This window comes from Cryptomeria japonica, chromosome 1 (genome assembly GCF_030272615.1).
Source record: "Cryptomeria japonica chromosome 1, Sugi_1.0, whole genome shotgun sequence".
NCBI classification, from domain to species: domain Eukaryota; kingdom Viridiplantae; phylum Streptophyta; class Pinopsida; order Cupressales; family Cupressaceae; genus Cryptomeria; species Cryptomeria japonica.
The window spans coordinates 158617971-158642311 of record NC_081405.1 but is presented as its reverse complement, the minus strand read 5'-3'; the positions used below and the strand labels follow the sequence as shown (position 1 = coordinate 158642311).

The 24341-nt window shown below is 37.8% G+C and overlaps 1 protein-coding gene across 1 annotated transcript; it reads left to right on the top strand.

Annotated features, from left to right (window-relative positions):
• The first annotated feature begins 3541 nt into the window (after positions 1 to 3541).
• LOC131048244 (allene oxide synthase 1, chloroplastic) lies at positions 3542 to 5286 on the top strand. Its single transcript, XM_059216509.1, has one exon. The coding sequence runs from the start codon at positions 3624 to 3626 to the stop codon at positions 5046 to 5048; it is 1425 nt and encodes a 474-aa protein (XP_059072492.1). The 5' UTR covers positions 3542 to 3623; the 3' UTR covers positions 5049 to 5286.
• Positions 5287 to 24341: the final 19055 nt, after the last annotated feature.

Here is a 24341-nt window from a genome sequence, read left to right as displayed (position 1 = left end):
TCCAAATATCCCATCCTTAACCTCTTTCAATAATCTAAATTTTTTAGAAATACTTTACAATATAATAATAAATTAGTTGAGAAGATGTTTTAGTGAGTATACAATATTACACTGCAAATAGTATTATTTATAATGTTTTTTTGAAAAATATTTTCTTAAAGGTTTTATTAAATTACAATCAATAGGTTTAAAACTAGAGCACATTCCCCATCATCTGCTTCTTCTATATCTTTCTAACTATCAATCTTTGTACAAATTTATATATATTCAAGAGGAGTCTAGGTTGTGTTGTGGTAGTTTATTTTAGGGATGATTTCAATTTATTCTTTTAAAACATGATCTTTTTTAACCTTTCCTTAGAATTTGGATAGTAGTACCATTTTTTGTGATAACAAAAATAATAATTTATTTCAATTTTTGTGGAATACGAGAATACATATTTTCTATTATAATATGTTAGAGCTCATTATCAACCATTTTTATCTATTAAATGAAGGTTTTGACATAATAAAAGAGTATATATTCTTAAACATGTTTTCTTTAATCTAAAAAGCCTATAGCGCTCTCCTTCTAGCTGGTTGAGGCTCTGCCTCCCTCCTTTTTGATGTACTCTTTTGAACTCTCGATTTATAATATAAAAAAAAAAAGCCTATAGCAATCAAGGCCAAAACCTTTGCATCGAGAAAAGTAAAAACTAAAACTTTAGTTTAGAAATATAAACATACTAAAAAAAGCATTAGGAGGATACCAATTAAAAGGGACCACAAATGAGTAATCCAAGGAATAATTGTCTAATTTAGTAATTCAAACACAATGAACGAGAAACACAATATGAGAATAAACTTTTAGTTAACAAAACAATTCTCCATTACTTATGTAGTATCATTTAGTATCAAGTGATATAATTGTTTCAAAAAATTGTGAATTTAAATATAATTATATCAATACACATTGCCTTGTAAGAGAGTGTGAACTCCCATAGACAAAAATTGGCGAAGCTCCAAAACCATTTGAATAACTACAAAATAAATATTTTCCACTAACACCAAAATTAGTAGAAATTATAATTTTGTTATTTAGAAATTATCTAGTAAAAGTGTGAGGTTTGCATTTAATTTATGATCATTCTTTTATGCTACAATTTGAATTTTTTTTGTTTCAAATAAAGAAATTTGTCTTGTATAAATTATTACATATAAATGTGAAGATTTTACACAATAAAATTTTGGCTATGTTTATGATTTGGTTAACTTTAAAACTTTCATTACTTAAATTTATTTTTAAAATAATTTGTTTCCTCTAGATCAATTTGAATGATAGAGTTATTTTGTTATTTTTTAACTTACAATTATAAACTATTCAAAGAATTTGTTTTCCTTTTTAGCTCTATTTCATTGTATTTTTTGAGTTCTCTTTGATTATTTTTTTTTTTGTAAAATATGTGTTTTCTTTTTCTTTAAATTATAAGAAAAACATTCAAGAATTTTTTGAAGAATAAGTTTAGAGGTATACATAGGATTCATTGGACTATTGGGAAACTATCTTGACTTTAAAGTATTTCAAAAATGATTGATACCATTATGTAGTCTGTGTGTGTGTGCACGCAGGTGCTACATACATACACACACATACATACACACACACACACACACACATACATACATACATACATACATACATACATACATACATACATACAACAATAACACACACATAGAGCAACACATCTTCCTTTGTGAAGAAATTATTCTCCAACTTTATAATTTATATTTCCAATACTAACAAATTTGTATTAAGATAGAATATATATAGAGAAAAGATAAGAATGATAATCTATATGGTGAAATAACACAACACAAGCACACATATCTCAAATGGGGACAATAATTATGTCAAATTGTAGGAGTGTTTCTATATATCAAATCAAAAATTAAAATCACTAAAATAAAAATAAATAAACCTCAAAACAATAAGTTAAAGATAACTTTAAAAAATAGTGATCATTTATCCCTTCATGTTCCATATTATAAGATAAAAGATAGATGATCTAACCTCCTCCAAAACCCTCCACTCAAAAATTAGAAGAAAAAAAAACACGAGCTCACCTTAAAAGTAGCTACAAGATAGCCATGAATATCTCTATTTCTCCATTCTAATACACACTCTCATAAAAATTGAACAAGTAATGGCAAGGATATTTTAGATACCAAGGAGGTATTCAAAATGTGATTATTATTTATCTCTTAAGCATTAACTTATTCAAATTATCCAAGGAAATAATGCAAATAAATGAAATGATTGTCTTAGCCATAGAGGCGATAAACTTTAAAAGAAGACCATTTGAAGAAGCATGATGCAGACTCAAAAGTTTAATTCAAGAATTTAACTAATTACAATAGTTACATCATTCAGTCCCACAATTGCATCAAAGGCCAACAATCATTTGTGGATCTATCAACAATTTAATGAGGCTAGTGTTATCAAATAAATAAATGATCAAATCCAATATGAATACATGTACAATGCAAATGCATATCTCATAAAAATAATATTTTCCATGTCCCTATTTTACTACACATAATGTTCACAATGTGGTATTATTGTTCGCTAAAAGTTATGTAAAAAAAATCATTCTATGCATTATGACAAATATATAATTAATAATGAAAAATGTGTCATGTAGCTATAAGTTCCTTCCATTGTAACATAATAGAAATTAAAATTTGGATTAGAAGGTGGAAGTCTAGACATGATGATGTGCAAGTATAACCGCTTTATATTTTTTAAGATCAAAGTGAAAAACATAGTAAGATAATCAAATTGGATGGTCATATGAAAAACCTCATACCATTTTTTTCAAAATGAGATCTTTTTCTAACAAGAGTTTAGTTGAATTGCATTAGCTGGTTTGCAAGCTTACTATTAGGCAAGACTTTTGCAAATCATTCAGTTAGTCATGGTACTCACCACCTTTACTCAAAATAGAATGGATTCTTACAATCTATAAATCCTGAAGTCTTATTCTTGAAAAAGCATAAAAACATTTAATTTTATTTTTTTTATATAAGATCTAACGTTCATTGCAATTTAATGAGTCAAGCATTTAGCGAATCTACATATCTCCTCGACCAGGAAAATAAACTAGATGATCATATGAAAAAGATCATGACAATTTTACCAAAATGTTCTTTTTCCATGAAGAGTTTAGTTGAACTTCATTAAATGGTATCTAAGCTTGTTAGACAAGTCTGTTGCTGATAATTCTAATTAGTCATGGTACTCACCACCGACTTTTGACAATCCATACACTGTAGATTCTTACACTTGAAAGAGTATCGACATTGAAGACATTGATTGTTAGGATTTGACAACCGAAAATTTAGTGGATCTCTATGTCTTACCCGACCTTCAGCTACCGAGAATTCAACAATCGGGTCATGAGGTGAAAAGGTGATTTACCCTTGGAACTTTAACTCGAACAACTTTTTAAGATGCGAAGGGACAAAATAAAGCTATAAAAAGTACCTAGTTGTGGATGTTCCAATCCACCCAAGCCAGTTTCTAGTTCTTGCATTCAGATTGCCAAGTTATCGTTTGATTTTAGAGCTGAGAGAAGGCCGACCATGGCTACTTCGAGCGCTGAAGGAGTACAAGAGGTCCCTGGAAGCTATGGCTTGCCTGTCATCGGAGCCATTGCTGATCGCTTCGACTATTTCGTAAAGGAAGGGGTAGATGCTTTCTTCAAAACGCGCATTGAGAAATACAATAGCACCGTATTCAGAGTGAATATGCCGCCTGGTCCGCCTTTGTTCCCCGATCCTCGCGTCATAATTCTGCTGGACGCCAAGAGCTTTCCCGTACTCTTCGATCTGAGTAAAGTGGAAAAGAAGAACGTCTTCACGGGCGTCTACATGCCCAGCACGGACTTTACCGGAGGCTATCGGGTACTCTCGTATTTGGACCCTTCGGAAGAAAATCACACCAAGCTCAAGAACTTCTGCTTCCATGTACTCAAGACCAACGCAACCAAATGGTTTCCGGAGTTCGAACGGGCCACGGGAGAGCTGTGGGCTAAGCTTGACAAGCAATTTGCCGAGTCCGGCAAGGCCGAATTTACGAGCGAGAATTTGCAAATGTGTTTTAATTTTCTGTGCAGGTCGGTGCTGAACAGAGATCCTGCATATTCGGGGCCTGCCAGTCTGGGAACGAATGGGCCTACTTATGTTGTGAAGTGGATTGGGCTTCAGCTCGCTCCAATTGCAAGCACTGGCGTGCTTCCCAAGATCTTGGAGGAGGTCACCATCCACGCAGCCCCTCTGCCGTTCCTGCTTGTGCGTGAGGATTACAACAAAGTGTACAATTTCTTCTGGACGTATGGAAAAGAGGCGCTGGACGCGGCGGAGCAGCAGTTCGGCCTAAAGCGAGACGAGGCGTGTCATAATTTGGTGTTCAGCATATGCTTCAATACCTTCGGAGGAATGTTTGTATTTTTTCCCATTCTTATACAACACATTTCGGCGGCAGGCAAGCAGCTGCACGCAGATCTGGCAGAAGAAGTAAGATCTGCCATTAAAGATAACGGAGGATTGAATATGACAGCACTGGAGAGCATGGTGTTGGTTCGGTCGACGGTGTATGAAGCGCTGAGGATCGAGCCACCCGTGCCGTTTCAGTATGGACATGCGAAAGAAGATTTAGTGGTGGAGTCGCACGATGGGAAATATGCGGTGAAGAAGGGAGAGATGCTTGGTGGGTATCAGCCTTTTGCCACCAGAGATCCCAAGGTATTTGACAATCCTGAGGAGTTTCTCCCGCGGCGTTTCATGGCAGAGGAAGGGGAGAAATTGTTAAAATATGTGCTGTGGTCGAATGGACCGGAGACTGAGGAGACGACGGTGAATAATAAGCAGTGTGCGGGGAAGAACTTCGTGGTGATGATATCACGGCTGCTGGTGGCGCATCTGTTCGCTCATTACGACTCCTTTGAGATCGATCCGTCCACAACCACCAAAGTTGTTTTTACCTCGCTACAGAAGGCCACTTCTTAATTCCCTGTTTGTCACTCTCTTTAATGTCGCGGATGTATGTCGAGTCTTTCGGGGTCTTTTCAGTTAATAAACACGTGCCTAATTGCCTGAGAATATAAGGTTTAGGTGTGGCACGAGAACATAAGGGTGTTTGTAGATTTAGTAGCTTTTGGATTGTAGGTATATTATCTAGATTATAAGTGTGGTGTTTTATTATTATGTTTGTTTTAAAAAATAGTATATTTATATTTAAAAAATATATGTAAAATATGTCAAGAGATATTTTATAATTGAACAAAATTATTTCTAAAATAAATGTTCTTCTAAAATATTAAATATCAAGAATACATATCCAGTCTTGCATGTAAAAAGTTGTGAATCTAGCTGGAGACAAGTGGTGAGGGTTCTATATTATTTGGAGTAATAAAATAACACCTCCACAAAAGCTGAAATATGACATATTTCATGCATTTACCTGTCATTTGCATGTCAAATTGTTTCAAAAATTTATTCTTATTTATGAACATTTTGATGTCATTGTAGATGCCTCTCGGCATAATAAATAGAGGAGAAGAATTGGTGTGATTCTAATTTGTCAGATTAGCATGTCTAATTGTAAACGTTTTTAAAAAGAATTTTTTAAAATTGAAGATCACATATCAATTCTATTAATTCAAGAAATAGTAGAAGAATGGATACATCAAATAGTGATCAAGAAGATCATTCCAAATCCATATAGCCTATCCAAGCTCACCAAAATATCACAGTAAATCGAAAGGCAAAATATTCAATCTACCATAGCATATACTAATAACTACTAGAAGCATATGCATTGGGTGTCTCCATATAATAAAAAAGCATAAATTATCATCATTAGTCAACATTCCTGTCTTGCCCAACATCATCAACTGTTAGAATGAACCAGAGGAAAACTGAGAGGAGGGGGGGGGGTGAATTGGTTTTCCACAAGTTAAACAATTATTACAGATTATAAACCTTCTACTGGAGCAACATGAGAACACTGTGAAAGATAAAGCATGAGAGTCCACAACACACAACACCAATATTTTGACGTGGAAAACCTAGTGAAGGGAAAAACCACAGTGCGAAATCCTACCCACAATCAGATAATACTTCTACAGTAGTATGTGAAAATATTACAATGGGGATTGCATAGACTTACATAATCATCGAACTACAATCCAGAGGAAATGAACTGTGAAAATAGCATCTCCTAATGCTTGGTTACAGTTTCAGTTAAGAGCATTGTCTGCAACACAACCAGAGAACTAAATCCTCATACAAAAACCTCCATCAACCTTGTAGACCTTATTTCACATCTACATATATTCGTTAATCGCTCATCTATGCGTCCAATCCATCCATCCATCATTCATTCATTCATGATCTACAATGAGATCTTACAATCATATTTATATGTTACATAGACCTAAACAAGTAGGTCGACTGCCCTAATATAAATATATCATTACAATGCATAAAACAATAATTGGACAACAACCCATGTTGGCGAAGGACCCAAATAACAAATCATCAAACACTTCCGAAGAGGATTTTGGATAAACCGTAACACATTACACCAATCGGGAAAAACCCTCAGTGTCAATAACACAGAATATCCTACTGAGCCCAAATAGGATCACCAAATCTTCACACTAGCCAATGTGAAGCCACCAAATAATTGAGACATGATCAAGAACACCTTTAGCACATTAAGAACCATTTCTAGAAGCCGCATCAAAACCACTTAACCATTTCATCAAATATTACCAACCAGGACCAAGAGCATCAATCGACAGTCTAGAACATAATCAGTAGCTTCTGGAGCACCAAATCATGAACCAACTGAATATGACATACATATAATTATCATGAATATCCTTTCAAAACCGAATCCAACAATCTGAACATACCAGAGTAGAATCTCTGATAACCTCTACCAAAACCATGTCCAACCAGAGCAGTGTTGACATCAATGACAACACATAATCAATTCCTGCATATTGCCAAGAATCAACATCATCCATCCTACTTCAACTTCCTCATCCTGGTCTTTTGCATCACCTCCTTCATTGCCATCATTCTGATCCTCATCTTCATTCTATTGTCTTGCCTCTTCAACTAGTTTATCAACATCATCACCTTTTTGTTCCTCCTCTTCTTCTTCCTATTGAGCCTCATTGGATGCCACCTATTTATCCTTCCTATTACCATTTCCTTGATGCTCTGGTTGTCCCTTTCTTTCCTTGTAGGATTCATATGTTCCTAGAGGAGGGGTAATCCTTTCCTAGCTAGTGGTGTCCAAGTTCTGGTGGGACACTTCCATGTATTTAATTACTGCATCTCTTCTGAGTTGATACTGATGCTCGTTGATGTACACCTTCTAAAAATCAATATACACATCTCGAAAGTTTTTGTCCATGTGTCTCAAATATTGAGGCCAATAATATGCTCTCTTTATATCTTTTTTTAACCAGGGGGGGAGCCCTCTTCTATCACTTTCATAAATCTATCTATTGGTAATTTAAGTGTGAGAGTGAATTGTTCAAGAATCAATAAGGATGTGAGTCTAAGAGTAGACCCCGTAAGAACTCTATTCTTGTCTTCATAAAGATATTCATTATGCTTTTTACACAAGAGCCATAACATTTCAATAGAAAGAATGAACCAAAACATATTATGCCTTTTTAAAACCCCTTTAACATGACCAGTTACAATTCCAGATCGAGAGTTAACATCACATATGTTCCAACCATCAATCTGACTCATAAACAAAGACTAGATAGAGACTACATATTGACAATTGAATAATATATGCATATAATGTTTAGGACTTCCACAAACAAGACACATGATAGCCTTATCATCAAACGGTAGTTTTTGAATCAACATTTGCCATCTAAAATGTTTCTTTTTAGGATCAAACAAACCCGACAAACAATTAGAAAAGACTTTATAACACATTCTAACATCCCAATTCAGATTCCAAACATTATTAACATGCTCAAGAATGCAATTAGAATGGACTAATAGCTTATATAGACATTTGGCTTTAAGCTTCAAAAAAGGAAAACCATGTGCCCATTTGAAACATGAAAGATATTCATTATTATCTTTTATTTGCAGAAGTTGTTTTAAACATGTCAAGCTCTTCTCTAGAATAGAATATGTTCTTTTATTATTACAAGACGGATCAAATTCTTCTTATAATGTGTTCTATTTTTTAAGTTTTCCATTGCAAAAAATGTCTTTGAATGTAGAGATACAAATTTTGTTCCATTTCCTAGTAGAGCACCCCTGTAACAAGGCTAAAGGTTTGCCCTTATGCATTAAATTCCACCATGGGGATCTACAACCACTTATTAAACCTTGATTAAGAACAATAACACTATTGCATCTTATCAACCTTTACATATCTCCCAATCCCTCCAAATACTACAAAAGACTACAAAATCTAAAGGCATAATGGTATATTTAGAGATAAGGCCATCAACAATGTGCATGTTATCCCACTTCCTTGCAATTTTAGGGTGTGCTTCTAAAATGTTCTGTTTAACAAATATTTTTTAGGGCTCACTACCCTCCATAGCTTTTTCAATCCACTTTTTGGCTAGTGCTATACCCTAAGTTTACAAATCCTTCAATCATAATTCCCCATCTTCTTTGTCCATACAACACCACTTCCATCTAACCACATGCTTCTTTCTACGCCCCTTCCCATCTAACCATAGATATCTCCTAATAACTTTTTAAGTGGTATGCACTTGATAACTAGGAAAAAACCACACAAAGCATAGTAAATAGAATAAGTAGAGAGGACCTTTTGACAAACATAGACTCTACCAACTAGGGATAGGCAGGCTTTGTTCTAGCTATTCAACTACTTTTTAATTTTACTAAACATCCAGTTCCATGTGTTAGGTAGGATGGGGGAGACTAAGAAAGGAATGCCAAGATATTTGACAATATTTTTAGGTCCATCCAACTACCAGCCAAACCCTGTTAACCACTCTGGAACTTCATTATTCCAACCAAGGAGGATGGATTTAGACTCAAATATTTTTGCCCTATATGCAAGGAAAAACAGCTCCAACCTATTTATAAGATTTTTCATTTTATCTCTATTTAAAACACTGAATAAATTTATATAATCCAAAAATGGAATGTTAATTAAAAAAGACTCATCAAGTAGTTTGATCCCTTGAGGGCTAGATCCAAGTAGGTCAGATCTCAAAATATAGTGGAAGGCCAAGGTAGGCACCAAGGGGAACCCCTACCTAATAGACCTACTTAGAGGAAAGACTTCAAATAGATAACCATTTATCTCAACATGTGCATTAGCATCCATAAAAAGCACACGAACCATTCTACAAAATGAGCTAGGAAATTCAATAGCTTTAGGAATAGTAGTAATAAAGGACCATTCTACTTTGTTGTAGGCTTTCTCAAAATCTAGCAATAAAATACCCACATTCTACCCAACCTTCTTAGCCCAACTCACATATTGCCAATAGGTTAATAGGTTCTCAAGAATTTATTGACCTTTGATGAAGCCTATTTGACTCGAGGTAATAATGCTAGGCAAAAAATTTATAACTCTGATTCTTCCAGTGAGTAGTTTTGCCAGGATCTTATAGGATACACTCAACAAAGTTATTAGTCTCCAATTTTGGATATTACTTTTATCTCCTTTGGGTAATAGTTTGATTATACCCTTATTGATTTCCTTCCCCAAGGTTCTAGTCTTGAATGCATTACTATAGACTTCAAATGGATCATCTATTACCCATGTCATGGCCTTGTAAAATTCAATTGGGAGGCCATCACCTCTAGGAGACTTCCCATTATTAAAGGAGAGGATAACATCCTTGATCTCACCTTTAAAGATCATCTTCCTAAATTGTTTCATCATACTTGGGCTGTGTTTCCTTTGAATCATTCTTCTGCATAATTTTTGGGCATCTTAACACTCTACCTTTTTATCATCAACAATAAATAAAGTTTTATAGAAATTACAAAACATTTTGATGATGCTATTATTTTTATACAGCCATTGTTTATCATCTTGAATCAGACCTGTTTCTTCTCTACTTTGTTTTATTTTTAGCATATTGAAGAAATTTTTTAATCCTTTGTCACCTTCCTTCACCCAAATTATCCTTGATCTCACTCTAGCCCCTTGTGCTCGTTTGGTCTAATATTTTCTTAATGCATGCTATGTGTCTTTAATTTTAACATTTAATTCTGGATTATTTACATTCTTTTGTAATTGTCTTCAATATCAATCAACTCCTTTTGAAGGAGACATTCCTAATAGCATTTCTTTTTCCAACTGTTCTAAATAGATTTTGTATATTACCTATCAATCTATTTCAATATATCACTAGATTTTCTTCATGGTTTAGGACTTTATAAAGGGCTCTGAGAGAATAAATCCCATCAACAATATCTTTTTGTTTGAGTAGGTCCACATTTAGTTTAAATAGTCCACCCTTTATATCCTTCTTATTAATATTTTTATCTTCTAGCACAATGGTTGCCTCAATTGGGCGACGATCTAACATAGCCATTTATTTAACTTGTATACAATTCACATTGGGGTTATCCTCGAAACAAAACAACTCTCTATTAACATACATTCTATCCAATATTAAGTAAACTCTTCTCCTATCCCTTTGGTTATTACACCAAGTAAACCAAATACACTTACTATGTCTTTTCATTCCCTCCGAAGGATCCTATTGTTTTAGTATCCCCTTAAGTCTTGACAAAAACAATTTCTCATTGCCTTTCCAACTTCATTTATTACCCTCTTATTATCCTCTTCATACTCTATCATATTGAAATCCCCAATAACAATCGATGGGATTCTAGGAAGATTAGAAGCCATACATTGCTATAGTGAAATTTTCTCTCTATAATCCTTTGAGGCGTATACTACACATATACCCAAATGTGTATCATCTTTCTTAATCTTTAGCCATAGAAATCTATTGCATGGGGATATGTCATACTTCTTCACATGTTCACTGCATTTAGGATTGATTAGAACTACAATCCCCCCTCTCCCTTTTTCATGCTTAATAAACTATTCCTTAGCATCTTTTCAAATAAGCCTAATGTTGCTTTGTAACTGAAATCCAATTTCTTTAACTTCTTGAAGGAGTGGAAAGTCTAGAAATTTTTTCTAACTACATAGGTTACTAACTATATATTTTTTGTCTAGAGATTCAAATCCTTAGATGTTACCATTTATGTAGTGTATCTTCATTTAATTCTCATTGTCGTTCAAAACAATCTGGGTTCATATCACTCCCTTTCCCTTTTTCCCTTCTAGCTTAGAGCTATTAGATCTACTTACATTCTTCCTTTTCCTCATAGATTTGTTTGGTGCCACTTTTTCCCATCTCTCTGCCTCCATCATTTTTGAGTCAAAGGGGGAAGGACTTATGCACTAGCATGACCATTCAACTCAAAACCCTCATTATTAGAAAGACTATTTCTTGAGCCTAGAGACTAGGCAGTGTTAGATAGGTTAGAGGTTTGAACACTACAGGAAGGAGGGATAATGGAAACTGAGAAGTTTGGTTCTTGGAAAATAGGGGGTGGTTCTTTGAGCATGATAGATTTAGCTGATTCCTTAGTAACATTAGAAGGGTCTTCAAGAGATTTCTATAATCTGATTATACTTTTATTCAATTCTCTCATCTTGTCTAACAATAGTTCTTTAGAATTTTTTGTTCTAGGCTTGGAACAAGTTGAATTTTATATTTTATTAATGTTCTATGCATTGTTACAATTGCCTTTAGCATTATCATTTTGAATTACATATTTTTTATTAGCATGCTTATCTTCTTAACAATAACAATCACTACTCTAGACTCCAGTTTATAAGGGGTTGCAATTATGGTAACCTATATATTTGTATCATAATTATTATCCATAGGAGCCTCAATATTTATCTCATTACCTTCCTCCATAGGTTCATAATGATTGCAATCCTTCATATGAATTGTAGTATCAACATTAAACCCTATAGCTTTTCCATTTTTTTGTTAACAATTTTAGGGTAGTCCCTTTTGTGGTACCCATCAGATTTGCACATAAAACAATATTTAAGCCCCCCACCCCCAAGGCTTCTTTATGACACTTGACTGTTTCATCTATAACAGGGAATTCAATCATGTCAAAGATTTTTACTCCTTCACTAAAAGAGATCAACACCCTAGTATTCATATGTAGAAGGGCAATGTGAGATTCTTCCACTTGAAGAGTTTTACCTAATGGCTCCAATAGTTTTACCTAATGGATAAGAACATTTTAAACTTGAATCTATTTCATTGTTAAACAAAATAAGATTTCATTTTTGGATACATCTAGTGCCTATTGTATGGATTTGAGAAGGGAGTTTCCTACATTCCAATATTTTTTGTCAACAACCCTTTTTTGCATGTTGTGAAATTATTTATAAAAATAACAAACAATCCATATTGGATCATCTTACAAAAGGTTATGTTAATCCAACTCTTCCTTCGCGAGACTGTATTCAACAAGTTACAAGAAACCTTCTTGCAAGTAGGGATTTATTATCCAAACTCTCGAAAAATATTGCATTATTTTTTAGTCTTGTTCTTCTTTCCTCGTGGCTTTAACCATTTATTCATTAGGGTTTAGCTTTAAAATCCTAGAAGGATAGAGTCCTTACCTCCTTTGGATGCTCCTCTGTCTATTTATCCTTTACCTTGGGAAATCCCTGAACCATCTCATTAGACATTAAACACTGCTTCCACAGGTATCTCCTTGTTTTCTTCCTCTTGCACTACTTCCTTGCATGTTTCTCTACTCTTTCCATTTTCATAAGGGTTTTGCCTGAACAAACTTACTATTACTAGGGTTTTACTTACCTTCCACTTGTTTTCCTATGTCCATACAAGCCAATCAGATCATAACACGATCACATTTGTGTAATGAGCCTAAAGACCACTGTGTACTATAGTATGCAATAAATCAGTCTAAAAACAAAGAAAAAAACCACAAAATGTATAGGGCAAATTGATGGTGGCTTGAATCAAAGCAAACAAGCACTAAACACCACTTCCAAGGCAAGGATGAGCCAGGTGGAATATCCAGGTGCATAACTTGAGAGACAAAAACCCTCATACATGTAGACCCAAAGTCACATGCCTTAATTCTAGAATGAATAATTAAATAAATTGTAAAATAAATTTTTAAATATTTGATCAAAACTTTATATTGATCCTTTGGTAGTTGAACAAAAACATATTATTAGTTGTTAAAACATCATAGTCTGATTTAAAATTTAACTTGCATGCAGCGATTTAATTCAAACCTTTTGTTAACCATAAATCTTCTTATCTATATCTATATCCAACACAAATGATTCAATATTTCAACATACAAAATTATATTTATTGTTATAAAAATAATATATATATAGTTAAAATGCAATTTATATTTAGCTTGAAATGATCACAAAATTTGTTGACATCCTTTTGCATTTTATTATAAAATACAAGGTATTTATTGTACTCACCTTTTACATTTATCATAAAACAAACGGGTATGTGCAGGATCATGGTGTGCCAAAACAGGCCCTTAATTGGCAATGAAATTTCAGAAAAATCAGAGTTATGCAACTTGACATGAAAATTTGAATAAGTTGTGAACATTATTTTTAAAATATGTAAGAAGAGAATATATAGAAAATTGAATTTAGTTTCTAAGCTACTAGTTGTTTTTTGGAAAAAAAAAATCCTATTTGATGAAAATTTCAAATTTCAATGCAGTGGTACTAAAATTTCAAGAAAAAAATAAGAAGTAGACGTATGTCTGACCACCCTAATCACAATCAAATCTTAATATTTTTTTATAATATTTATAATATAAGTATTAGACTCATGTCCGGATGTGACACATTTTTTTTTTAATTTTTTATGAATTAAATAATTATTTATGATTTTTTTACTACAGCTTTTCAGAAATTCAGAAACTCCTACGTCTGACCACCTTAACTTGGTCAAAACCTAATGAAATTTAATTTTTTTAATTTTTCCCTATAGTAGACGAAGCATAGGATGTGACGCATGTTTCGGTTTCAAAAAATATTATACCGTTTGAAAGTTATTAGTGTTTTTCAATCAGTATATCAATCAGGACTATTGTCAGAATTCAATTAGAAAATAAATAATAATTATTTACTAAAGTCGAAATAAGACAAGTCTTATATTGTTGGAAAGCTTGGAACATCCTTAAAAAACCATTTTCGTTTTATCAATTTTGGCTACAAAAAAAGTTGCCAGCCACCAGTGTAAAGTCTGGAAAACCAGGGAATACTGAAAAACACGTTTTTTTCAGTTGATTTTGCAGGCTTGTAACTTCCAAGCCTAATACCAAAGCATTCCAGAGCCGAAATTTGAAATTTGAAAATTTGACTACAAAAATCGGATATCGAATAGTTGCCATTTATGAAGTAAAGTGCCACATGGCAGAAATCTGATATCCGATTAAATCGGATATCAGATTTTATTAGTCATTTTTAAAGAGGGAGAGAAGGAGAGGGACGCAGAGAGAGAGAGAGAGACAGAGAGACAGAGACAGAGACAGAGAGAGACAGAGAGACAGAGAGACAGAGACAGAGAGAGAGAGGGGGGGGGAGAGAGGGAGAGGGAGAGAGAGAGGGAGAGAGAGAGGGGGGAGAGAGGGAGAGAGAGAGGAGAGGGAGAGAGGGAGAGAGAGAGAGAGAGAGAAGGAAGGAGAGGGGGAGAGAGAGAGAGAGAGAGAGAAGGAGAGAGAGAGAGAGAGACCATATGACCCCTAACGACACAATTTGGTGTCTTAAGGGGACCTATGGTGTCGTTAGGGGTCATATGGTGTCTTGGGACGCCATAGAACCCCTTAAGACACCAAATCATGTCGTTAGGGGTCATATTGTGTCTTACGACCCATAACTATGACCCCTAATGATAGTTATGTGATATAGTGTCCCATGAACCCTTATGACCTCTCAGGACACCATATGACCCCTAATGACACCATATTGGGTCGCTTTGGGTCATATTATGTCCTAACGGGTCATATTGTGGTCTATGACCCCTTAGGACACCATATGACCCCTAACGACATGATTTGGTGTCTCAAGGGGTCCTATGGTGTCGTTAAGGGTCATATGGTGTCCGTAGGGGTCATATGGTCTCTTGGGACACCATAGGACCCCTTAGGACACAATATGACCCCTTAGGACACAATATGAACCAAAGCGACCCAATATGGTGTCATTAGGGGTCATATGGTGTCCTAAGAGGTCATAAGGGTTCATGGGACACCATGTGACCCCTAACGACACCATCAGACCCCTTAAGACAACAAATCATGTCGTTAGGGGTCATATTGTGTCCTAAGGGGTCCTATGGTATCCCAAGACACCATATGACCCCTATGGACACCATATGACCCCTAACGACACAATAGGACCCCTTAAGACACCAATTCATGTTGGTAGGGGTCATATTGTGTCTTACAGGGTCGTAGGACACAATATGACCCCTAACGACACATTTTGGTATCTTAAGGGGTCTTATGGTGTCACAAGACACCATATGATCCCTAACGACACCATAAGACCCCTTAAGACACCAAATCATAACATTAGGAGTCATATTGTGTCTTACGGGGTCGTAGGACACAATATGACCCCTAACGACATGATTTGGTGTCTTAAGGGGTCCGATGGTGTCGTTAGGGGTCATATGGTGTCCATAGGGGTCATATGGTGTCCCATGAACCCTTATGACCTCTTAGGACACCATATGACCCCTAATGACACCATATTGGGTCGCTTTGGGTCATATTGTGTCGTTAGGGGTCCTATTGTGTCTTAAGGGGTCCTATGGTGTCCCAAGACACCATATGACCCCTATGGACACCATATGACCCCTAACAACACCATAGGACCCCTTAAGACACCAGATCATATCGTTAGGGATCATATTGTGTCGTACGGGGTCGTAGGACACAATATCACCCCTAACGACATGATTTGGTGTCTTAAGGGGTCCTATGGTGTTGTTAGGGGTCATATGGTGTCTTGGGACACCACAAGACCCCTTAATGCACCATATGACTCCTAATGACACCATATTGGGTTGCTTTGGGTCATATTGTGTCGTTAGGGGTCATATTGTATCTTAAGGGGTCCTATGGTGTCCCAAGACACTATATGACCCTATGGACACCATATGACCCCTAACGACACCATAGGACCCCTTAAGACACCAAATCATGTCGTTAGGGGTCATATTGTGTCCTACGACCCCGTACGACACAATATGATCCCTAACAATATGATTTGGTGTCTTAAGGGGTCCTATGGTGTCGTTAGGGGTCATATGGTGTCCATAGGGGTCATATGGTGTCTTGAGACACCATAGGACCCCTTAAGACACAATATGACCCCTAACGACACAATATGACCCAAAGTGACCCAATATGGTGTCATTAGGGGTCATATGGTGTCCTAAGAGGTCATAAGGGTTCATGGGACACCATATGACCCCTATGGACACCATCTGACCCCTAACGACACTATCGGACCCCTTAAGACACCAAATCATGTCGTTAGAGGTCATATTGTGTCCTACGACCCCGTAAGACACAATATGACCCCTAATGTTATGATTTGGTGTCTTACGGGGTCCTATGGTGTCGTTAGGGATCATATGGTGTCTTGTGACACCATAAGACCCCTTAAGACACCAAATTGTCTCGTTAGGGGTCATATTGTGTCCTACGAACCCGTAAGACACAATATGACCCCTAACGACATGATTTGGTGTCTTAAGGGGTCCTATGGTGTCGTTAGGGGTCATATGGTGTCCGTAGGGGTTATATGGTGTCTTGGGACACCATAGGACCCCTTAGGACACAATATGACCCCTAACGACATGATTTGGTGTCTTAAGGGGTCATATGGTGTCGTTAGGGGTCATATGGTGTCCATAGGGGTCATATGGTGTCCATAGGGGTCATATGGTGTCTTGGGACACCATAGGACCCCTTAAGACACCATATGACCCCTAATGACACCATATTGGGTCGCTTTGGGTCATATTGTGTTGTTAGGGGTCATATTGTGTCTTAAGGGGTCCTATGGTGTCCCAAGACACCATATGACCCCTGTGGACACCATATGACCCCTAACGACACCATAGGACCCCTTAAGACACCAAATCATGTCATTAGGGGTCATATTGTGTCCTACGACCCCGTACAACACAATATGATCCTTAATCATATGATTTGGTGTCTTAAGGGGTCGTATGGTGTCGTTAGGGGTCATATGGTGTCCATAGGGCTCATATGGTGTCTTGGGACACCATAGGACCCCTTAAGACACCATATGATCCCTAATGACACCATATTGGGTCGCTTTGGGTCATATTGTGTCGTTAGGGGTCATATTGTGTCTTAAGGGGCCCTATGGTGTCCCAAGACACCATATGACCCCTATGGACACCATATGACCCCTAACGACACCATAGGACCCCTTAAGACACCAAATCATAACATTAGGGGTCATATTGTATCCTACGACCCTGTACGACACAATATGATCCCTAACGATATGATTTGGTGTCTTAAGGGGTCCTATGGTGTTGTTAGGCATCATATGGTGTCTTGGGACACCATAGGACCCCTTAGGACACCATATGACCCCTAATGACACCATATTATGTCGCTTTGGGTCATGTTGTGTCGTTAGGGGTCAATTTGTGTCTTAAGGGGTCTTATGGTGTCCCAAGACACCATATGACCCCTATGGACACCATATGACCCCTAACGACACCATAGGACACCTTAAGACACCAAATCATGTCGTTAGGGATCATATTGTGTCGTACAGGGTCGTAGGACACAATATGACCCCTAACAACATGATTTGGTGTCTTAAGGGGTCCTATGGTGTCGTTAGGGGTCATATGGTGTCCATAGGAGTATATGGTGTCTTGGGACACCATAGGACCCCTTAAGACACAATATGACCCCTAACGACACAATATGACCCAAAGAGACCCAATATGGTGTCATTAGGGGTCATATGGTGTCCTAAGAGGTCATAAGGGTTCATGGCACACCATATGACCCCTATGGACACCATATGATCCCTAACGACACCATCAGACCCCTTAAGACACCAAATCATGTCGTTAGAGGTCATATTGTGTCCTACGAATCCGTAAGACAAAATATGACACCTAATGTTATGATTTGGTGTCTTAAGGGGTCCTATGGTGTCGTTAGGGATCATATGGTGTCTTGTTACACCATAAGACCCCTTAAGACACCAAATTGTGTCGTTAGGGGTCATATTGTGTCCTACGACCCCATAAGACACAATATGACCCCTAACGACATGATTTGGTATCTTAAGGGGTCCTATGGTGTCGTTAGGGGTCATATGGTGTCCAAACGTGTCATATGGTGTCTTGGGAAACCATAGGACCCCTTAGGACACAATATGACCCCTAACGACATGATTTGGTGTCTTAAGGGGTCATATGGTGTCGTTAGGGGTCATATGGTGTCTTGGGACACCATAGGACCCCTTAAGACACCGTATGACACCTAGTGTCACCATATTTGGTCGCTTTGGGTCATATTGTGTCGTTAGGAGTCATATTGTGTCTTAAGGGGTCCTATGGTGTCCCAGGACACTATATGACATCTATGGACACCATATGACCCCTAACGACACCATATGACCCCTTAAGACACCAAATCATGTCGTTAGGGGTCATATTGTGTCCTATGACCCCATACGACACAATATGATCCCTAACGATATGATTTGGTGTCTTAAGGGGTCCTATGGTGTCGTTAGGGGTCATATGGTTTCTATTGGGGTCATATGGTGTTTTGGGACACCATAGGACCCCTTAAGACACCATATGACCCCTAATGACACCATATTGGGTCCGTTTGGGTCATATTGTGTTGTTAGGGGTCATATTGTGTCTTAAGGGGTCCTATGGTGTCCCAAGACACCATATGACCCCTATGGACACCATATGACCCCTAACAACACCATAGGACCCCTTAAGACACCAAATCATGTCGTTAGGGGTGATATTGTGTCCTACGACCCCGTACGACACAATATGATCCCTAACGATATGATCTGGTGTCTTAAGGGGTCCTATGGTGTTGTTAGGGGTCATATGGTGTCCATAGGGGTCATATGGTGTCTTGGGACACCATAGGACCCCTTAAGACACCATATGACCCCTAATGACACCATATTGGGTCGCTTTGGGTCATATTGTGTCGTTAGGGGTCATATTGTGTCTTAAGGGGTCCTATGGTGTCCCAAGACACTATATGACCCCTATGGACACCATATGACCCCTAGCGACACCATAGGACCCCTTAAAACACCAAATCATGTCATTAGGGATCATATTGTGTCGTATGGGGTTGTAGGACACAATATGACCCCTAACGACATGATTTGGTGTCTTAAGGGGTCCTATGGTGTCGTTAGGGGTCATATGGTGTCCGTAGGGGTCATATGGTGTCTTGGGACACCATAGAACCCCTTAAGACACAATATGACCCCTAACGACACAATATGACCCAAAGCGACCCAATATGGTGTCATTAGGGGTCATATGGTGTCCTAAGAGGTCATAAGGGTTCATGGGACACCATATGACCCCTATGGACACCATATGACCCCTAACGACACCATCGAACCCGTTAAGACACCAAATCATGTCGTTAGGGGTCATATTCTGTCCTAAGGGGTCCTATGGTGTCCCAAGACACCATATGACACCTATGGACACCATAGGACCCCTAATGACACCATAGGACCCCTTAAGACACCAAATCATGTCGTTAGGGGTCATATTGTGTCTTACGGGGTCATAGGATACAATATGACCCCTAACGACACAATTTGGTGTCTTAAGGGGTCTTATGGTGTCACAAGACACCATATGATCCCTAATGACACCATAGGACCCCTTAAGACACCAAATCATGTCATTAGGGGTCATATTGTGTCCTACGGGGTCTTAGGACACAATATGACCCCTAACAACATGATTTGGTGTCTTAAGTGGTCTGATGGTGTCGTTAGGGGTCATATGGTGTCCCATGAACCCTTATGACCTCTTAGGACACCATATGACCCCTAATGATACCATATTGGTTCGCTTTGGGTCATATTGTGTCGTTAGGGGTCATATTGTGTCTTAAGGGGTCCTATGGTGTCCAAGACACCATACGACCCCTTAAGACACCAAATAATATCGTTAGGGATCATATTGTGTTGTACGGGGTCGTAGGACACAATATGACCCCTAACGACATGATTTGGTGTCCTAAGGGGTTTGATGGTGTCCTTAGGGGTCATATGGTGTCCACAAGGGTCATATGGTGTCTTGGGACACCATAGGACCCCTTAAGACACAATATGACCCTTAATGACACAATATTACACAAAGCGACCCAATATGGTGTCATTATGGGTCATATGGTGTCCTAACAGGTCATAAGGGTTCATGGGACACCATATGACCCCTATGGACACCATATGACCCCTAACGACACCATCGGATCCCTTAAGACACCAAATCATGTCTTTAGGGGTCATATTGTGTCCTACGACCCCGTAAGACACAATATGACCCCTAATGTTATGATTTGGTGTTTTAAGGGGTCCTATGGTGTCATTAGGGATCATATCATGTCTTGTGACACCATAAGACCCCTTAAGACACCAAATTGTGTCGTTAGGGGTCATATTATGTCCTATGACCCTGTAAGACACAATATGACCCCTAACGACATGATTTGGTGTCTTAAGGGGTCCTATGGTGTCGTTAGGGGTCATATGGTGTCCATAGGGGTCATATGGTGTCTTGGGACACCATAGGACTCCTTAGGACACAATATGACCCAAAGCGACCCAATATGGTGTCATTAGGGGTCATATGGTGTCCTAAGAGGTCATAAGGGTTCATGGGACACCATATGACCCCTTACGACACCAAATCATGTCGTTAGGGGATGTATTTTTGCAACACGACCTATTATCATGCATTTGATTAGCTTTACAATTTTTGTTATTAGAGAACACTATTTGATAATTTTTTATGATATAATTATCGCGTAACCTTTATGCTCATGAAGGTATTTTTTGATGATATACAACAGTATCACATTACGTTTTTTGCGTCAACATAGTGGGTTCTGTTGATATAATTCGAAGGGACGTATTTTTATGGTATATGATCCCACCTTTTCATTTATTATCATGCATTTCAGTTGAAGTGATTATCATAAATCCATTATGTTCATCCATGCATTTTATGTGTAGACTAACAATTCTTAAAAATACAGGTTCATGCTAGATCATTCGTTGTTGATGAGAACCTCTCTTGGTGATGGTACATATTCCTTTGTGCATTAATGAGATTAAATTGTGGGTCTTGTTGTATTTATTATCATGAAGATGATTCAAATGCATGTGGCCAGGACACATCTGTAGTGGATCAAATTGTCATGACAGATGATCTATTGAATCAAACTTTTGACATTGATAGTCAGGTAAATAGGTTAATGTTGGGCCTTCAACATCAACACCTACTAGTCAAAGTGGTCATCGAACTTTCACTCAGGTAACCTTGTCTATTTTTATTCATTAATGGTTTATAAAATAAAGTCAGTTAGATTTTGGCAATTGAATAACATTGTTTCATTTTCAGATGCTGACATCAGATGCACCTAATATTCTCTCCACAATGGAGCATGGTGTTCTCTAGTAGTAGCATCTTTGATGCTTTTGACAGTAGTATGAGTCAGATTAATAAATTTCTAATTTGATGCTTCCCACAGGGCTTTGCAACTTCAGATTGTGAGTGTGCCCCTGTTACAAATGAATTGTACTTTAATTGACATAGATGGTCTATGATGGCTTTTGTGTAAGACTATATGGTTTTATTACATATATTGTACTTTAATCGACATATAACAATATCCAAGTGGTGGTTGGCATGAGCTTGAATATGGTAAGTTTTATGCATCTTGAAGTTGAATATGATATGTTGTATACATCTTGAAGTTGAACTTTGATTAGACTTTGTCAGGATTTGATGAATCATAAATGTCATTTTATTATTAATCTTGTGAGTGTGAGGTGTAGGAATAAATATCAATTACTTTGAAAGTCATGGATGGTTGTCCTCATATGATAACCACCAGATGGTTGTGCCTTATGAAGAAAAGCTGAACAGATAATAACTAATTGAGAACATCAATTCAAATCCATAATCTAGAGGATACTAATAATAGATCCTTGTATATTTATTTTTTCTAATAATGAAACAGGTACAACTGTATTGAGATAAAATGAAGCTTTTCTCTCATATGAAGATGTCACATTGGCAAATTGGCCTTTATTATAATACACAAGACATAAGTAAATCAAAATGCTCTCAGGGTACAGTTTTGGACTTGAACCATATTGCATAAATCTCAAGGCTTCAACTTGATTATCATTAAAGGTTTCTGATTGTTTACAAAATATCCCTTCATATCCCTTCATGGATGTCACATGTGTAGGGTATGACCCCGAGTGTCGGATCGAGTGGGGGTGGGCAAAGTAGAGCATGCGTAGGGTAATTATGCCTAATTGGACATGTCAGAGCCGACGATTCATCATCATGACAAGATGAACGAGAAATCGACTAGGCGACAACATTCCATTGAGTGAGACTGATGATTTTTTCGCCAACCGAAAAATTGCTGCCCTAATAAAACTGTAGGGCAACTTGAAATATCAAGATAGGCTTTTGTAATGACCCCTCTTGTGGCCTTGTAGGTTCAACCGGATCGTTCGTAGGTGCCACAGATTATGAGTTACGGCCCGTCAAAGTTTGACAATTTTGAGCACTTGGGGCGCTCAAGGGACGACACTGGTAGGGTATGACCCCGAGCATTCGATTGAGTGGGGGGGCAAAACAGGAGCATGCGTAGGGTAATTATGCCTAACTGGACATGTCAGAGTCGACGGTTCATCATCGCGACGAGCTGAATGAGAAATCGACCAGGTGACAACATTCCATTGAGTGAGACTAACGATTTTTTCGCCAACCGAAAAATTGTTGCCCTAATAAAACCGTAGGGAAACTTGAAATACCGAGATAGGATTTTGTAGGGACCCCTCTTGTGGCCTTGTAGGTTCAAACGGATCATTCACAGGTGCCACATATTTTGAGTTAGGGCCCATCAAAGTTTGACAATTTTGAGCACTTAGGGCGCTCAAGGGATGACGCCGATAGGGTATGACCCCGAGCGTTCGATCGAGTGGGGGGGAAAAACAGGAGCATGCGTAGGGTAATTATGCCTAAATGGACATTTCGTAGCTAACGGTTCATCATCGTGACGAGCTGAACGAGAAATCGACTAGGCGACAACATTCCATTGAGTGAGACTGATGATTTTTTTGCCAACCAAAAAATTGCTGCCCTAATGAAATTGTAGGGAAACTTGAAATACCGAGATAGGCTTTTGTAGGGACCCCTCTTGTGGCCTCGTAGGTTCAAATGGATCATTCGTAGGTGCCACAGATTCCGAGTTAGGGCCTGTCAAAGTTTGACAATTTTGAGCACTTAGGGCACTCAAGGGACGACGTCGGTAGGGTATGATCCCGAGCGTTTGATTGAGTGGGGGGGCAAAAAAGGAGCATGCATAGGGTAATTATGCCTAACTGGACATGTCGGAGATGACGGTTTGTCATCGCGACGAGCTAAACAAGAAATCGACTAGGCAACAACATTCCATTGAGTGAGACTAATGATTTTTTCGCCAACCGAAAAATTGCTGCCCTAATAAAACCCTAGGGCAACTTGAAATACTGAGATAGGCTTTTGTAGGGACCCCTCTCATGGCCCCATAGGTTCAAATGGATCGTTTGCAGGTGCCACAGATTCTAAGTTAGGGCCCGTCAAAGTTTGACAATTTTGAGCACTTAGGGCGCTCAAGGGATGACGTCGGTAGGGTATGACCCCGAGTGTTCGATCAAATGGGGGTGCAAAACAAGAGCATGCATAGGGTAATTATGCCTAACTGGACATGTCAGAGCCGACGGTTCATCATCGCGACGAGCTGAACAAGAAATCGACCAGGTGACAACATTCCATTGAGTGAGACTGACGATTTTTTCACCAACCGAAAAATTTCTGCCCTAATTAAACCATAGGGAAACTTGAA

Excerpts from the sequence above, each read along its gene's own strand:
- LOC131048244 (XM_059216509.1), top strand. The coding sequence starts at position 3,624 with ATGGCTACTTCGAGCGCTGAAGGAGTACAAGAGGTCCCTGGAAGCTAT.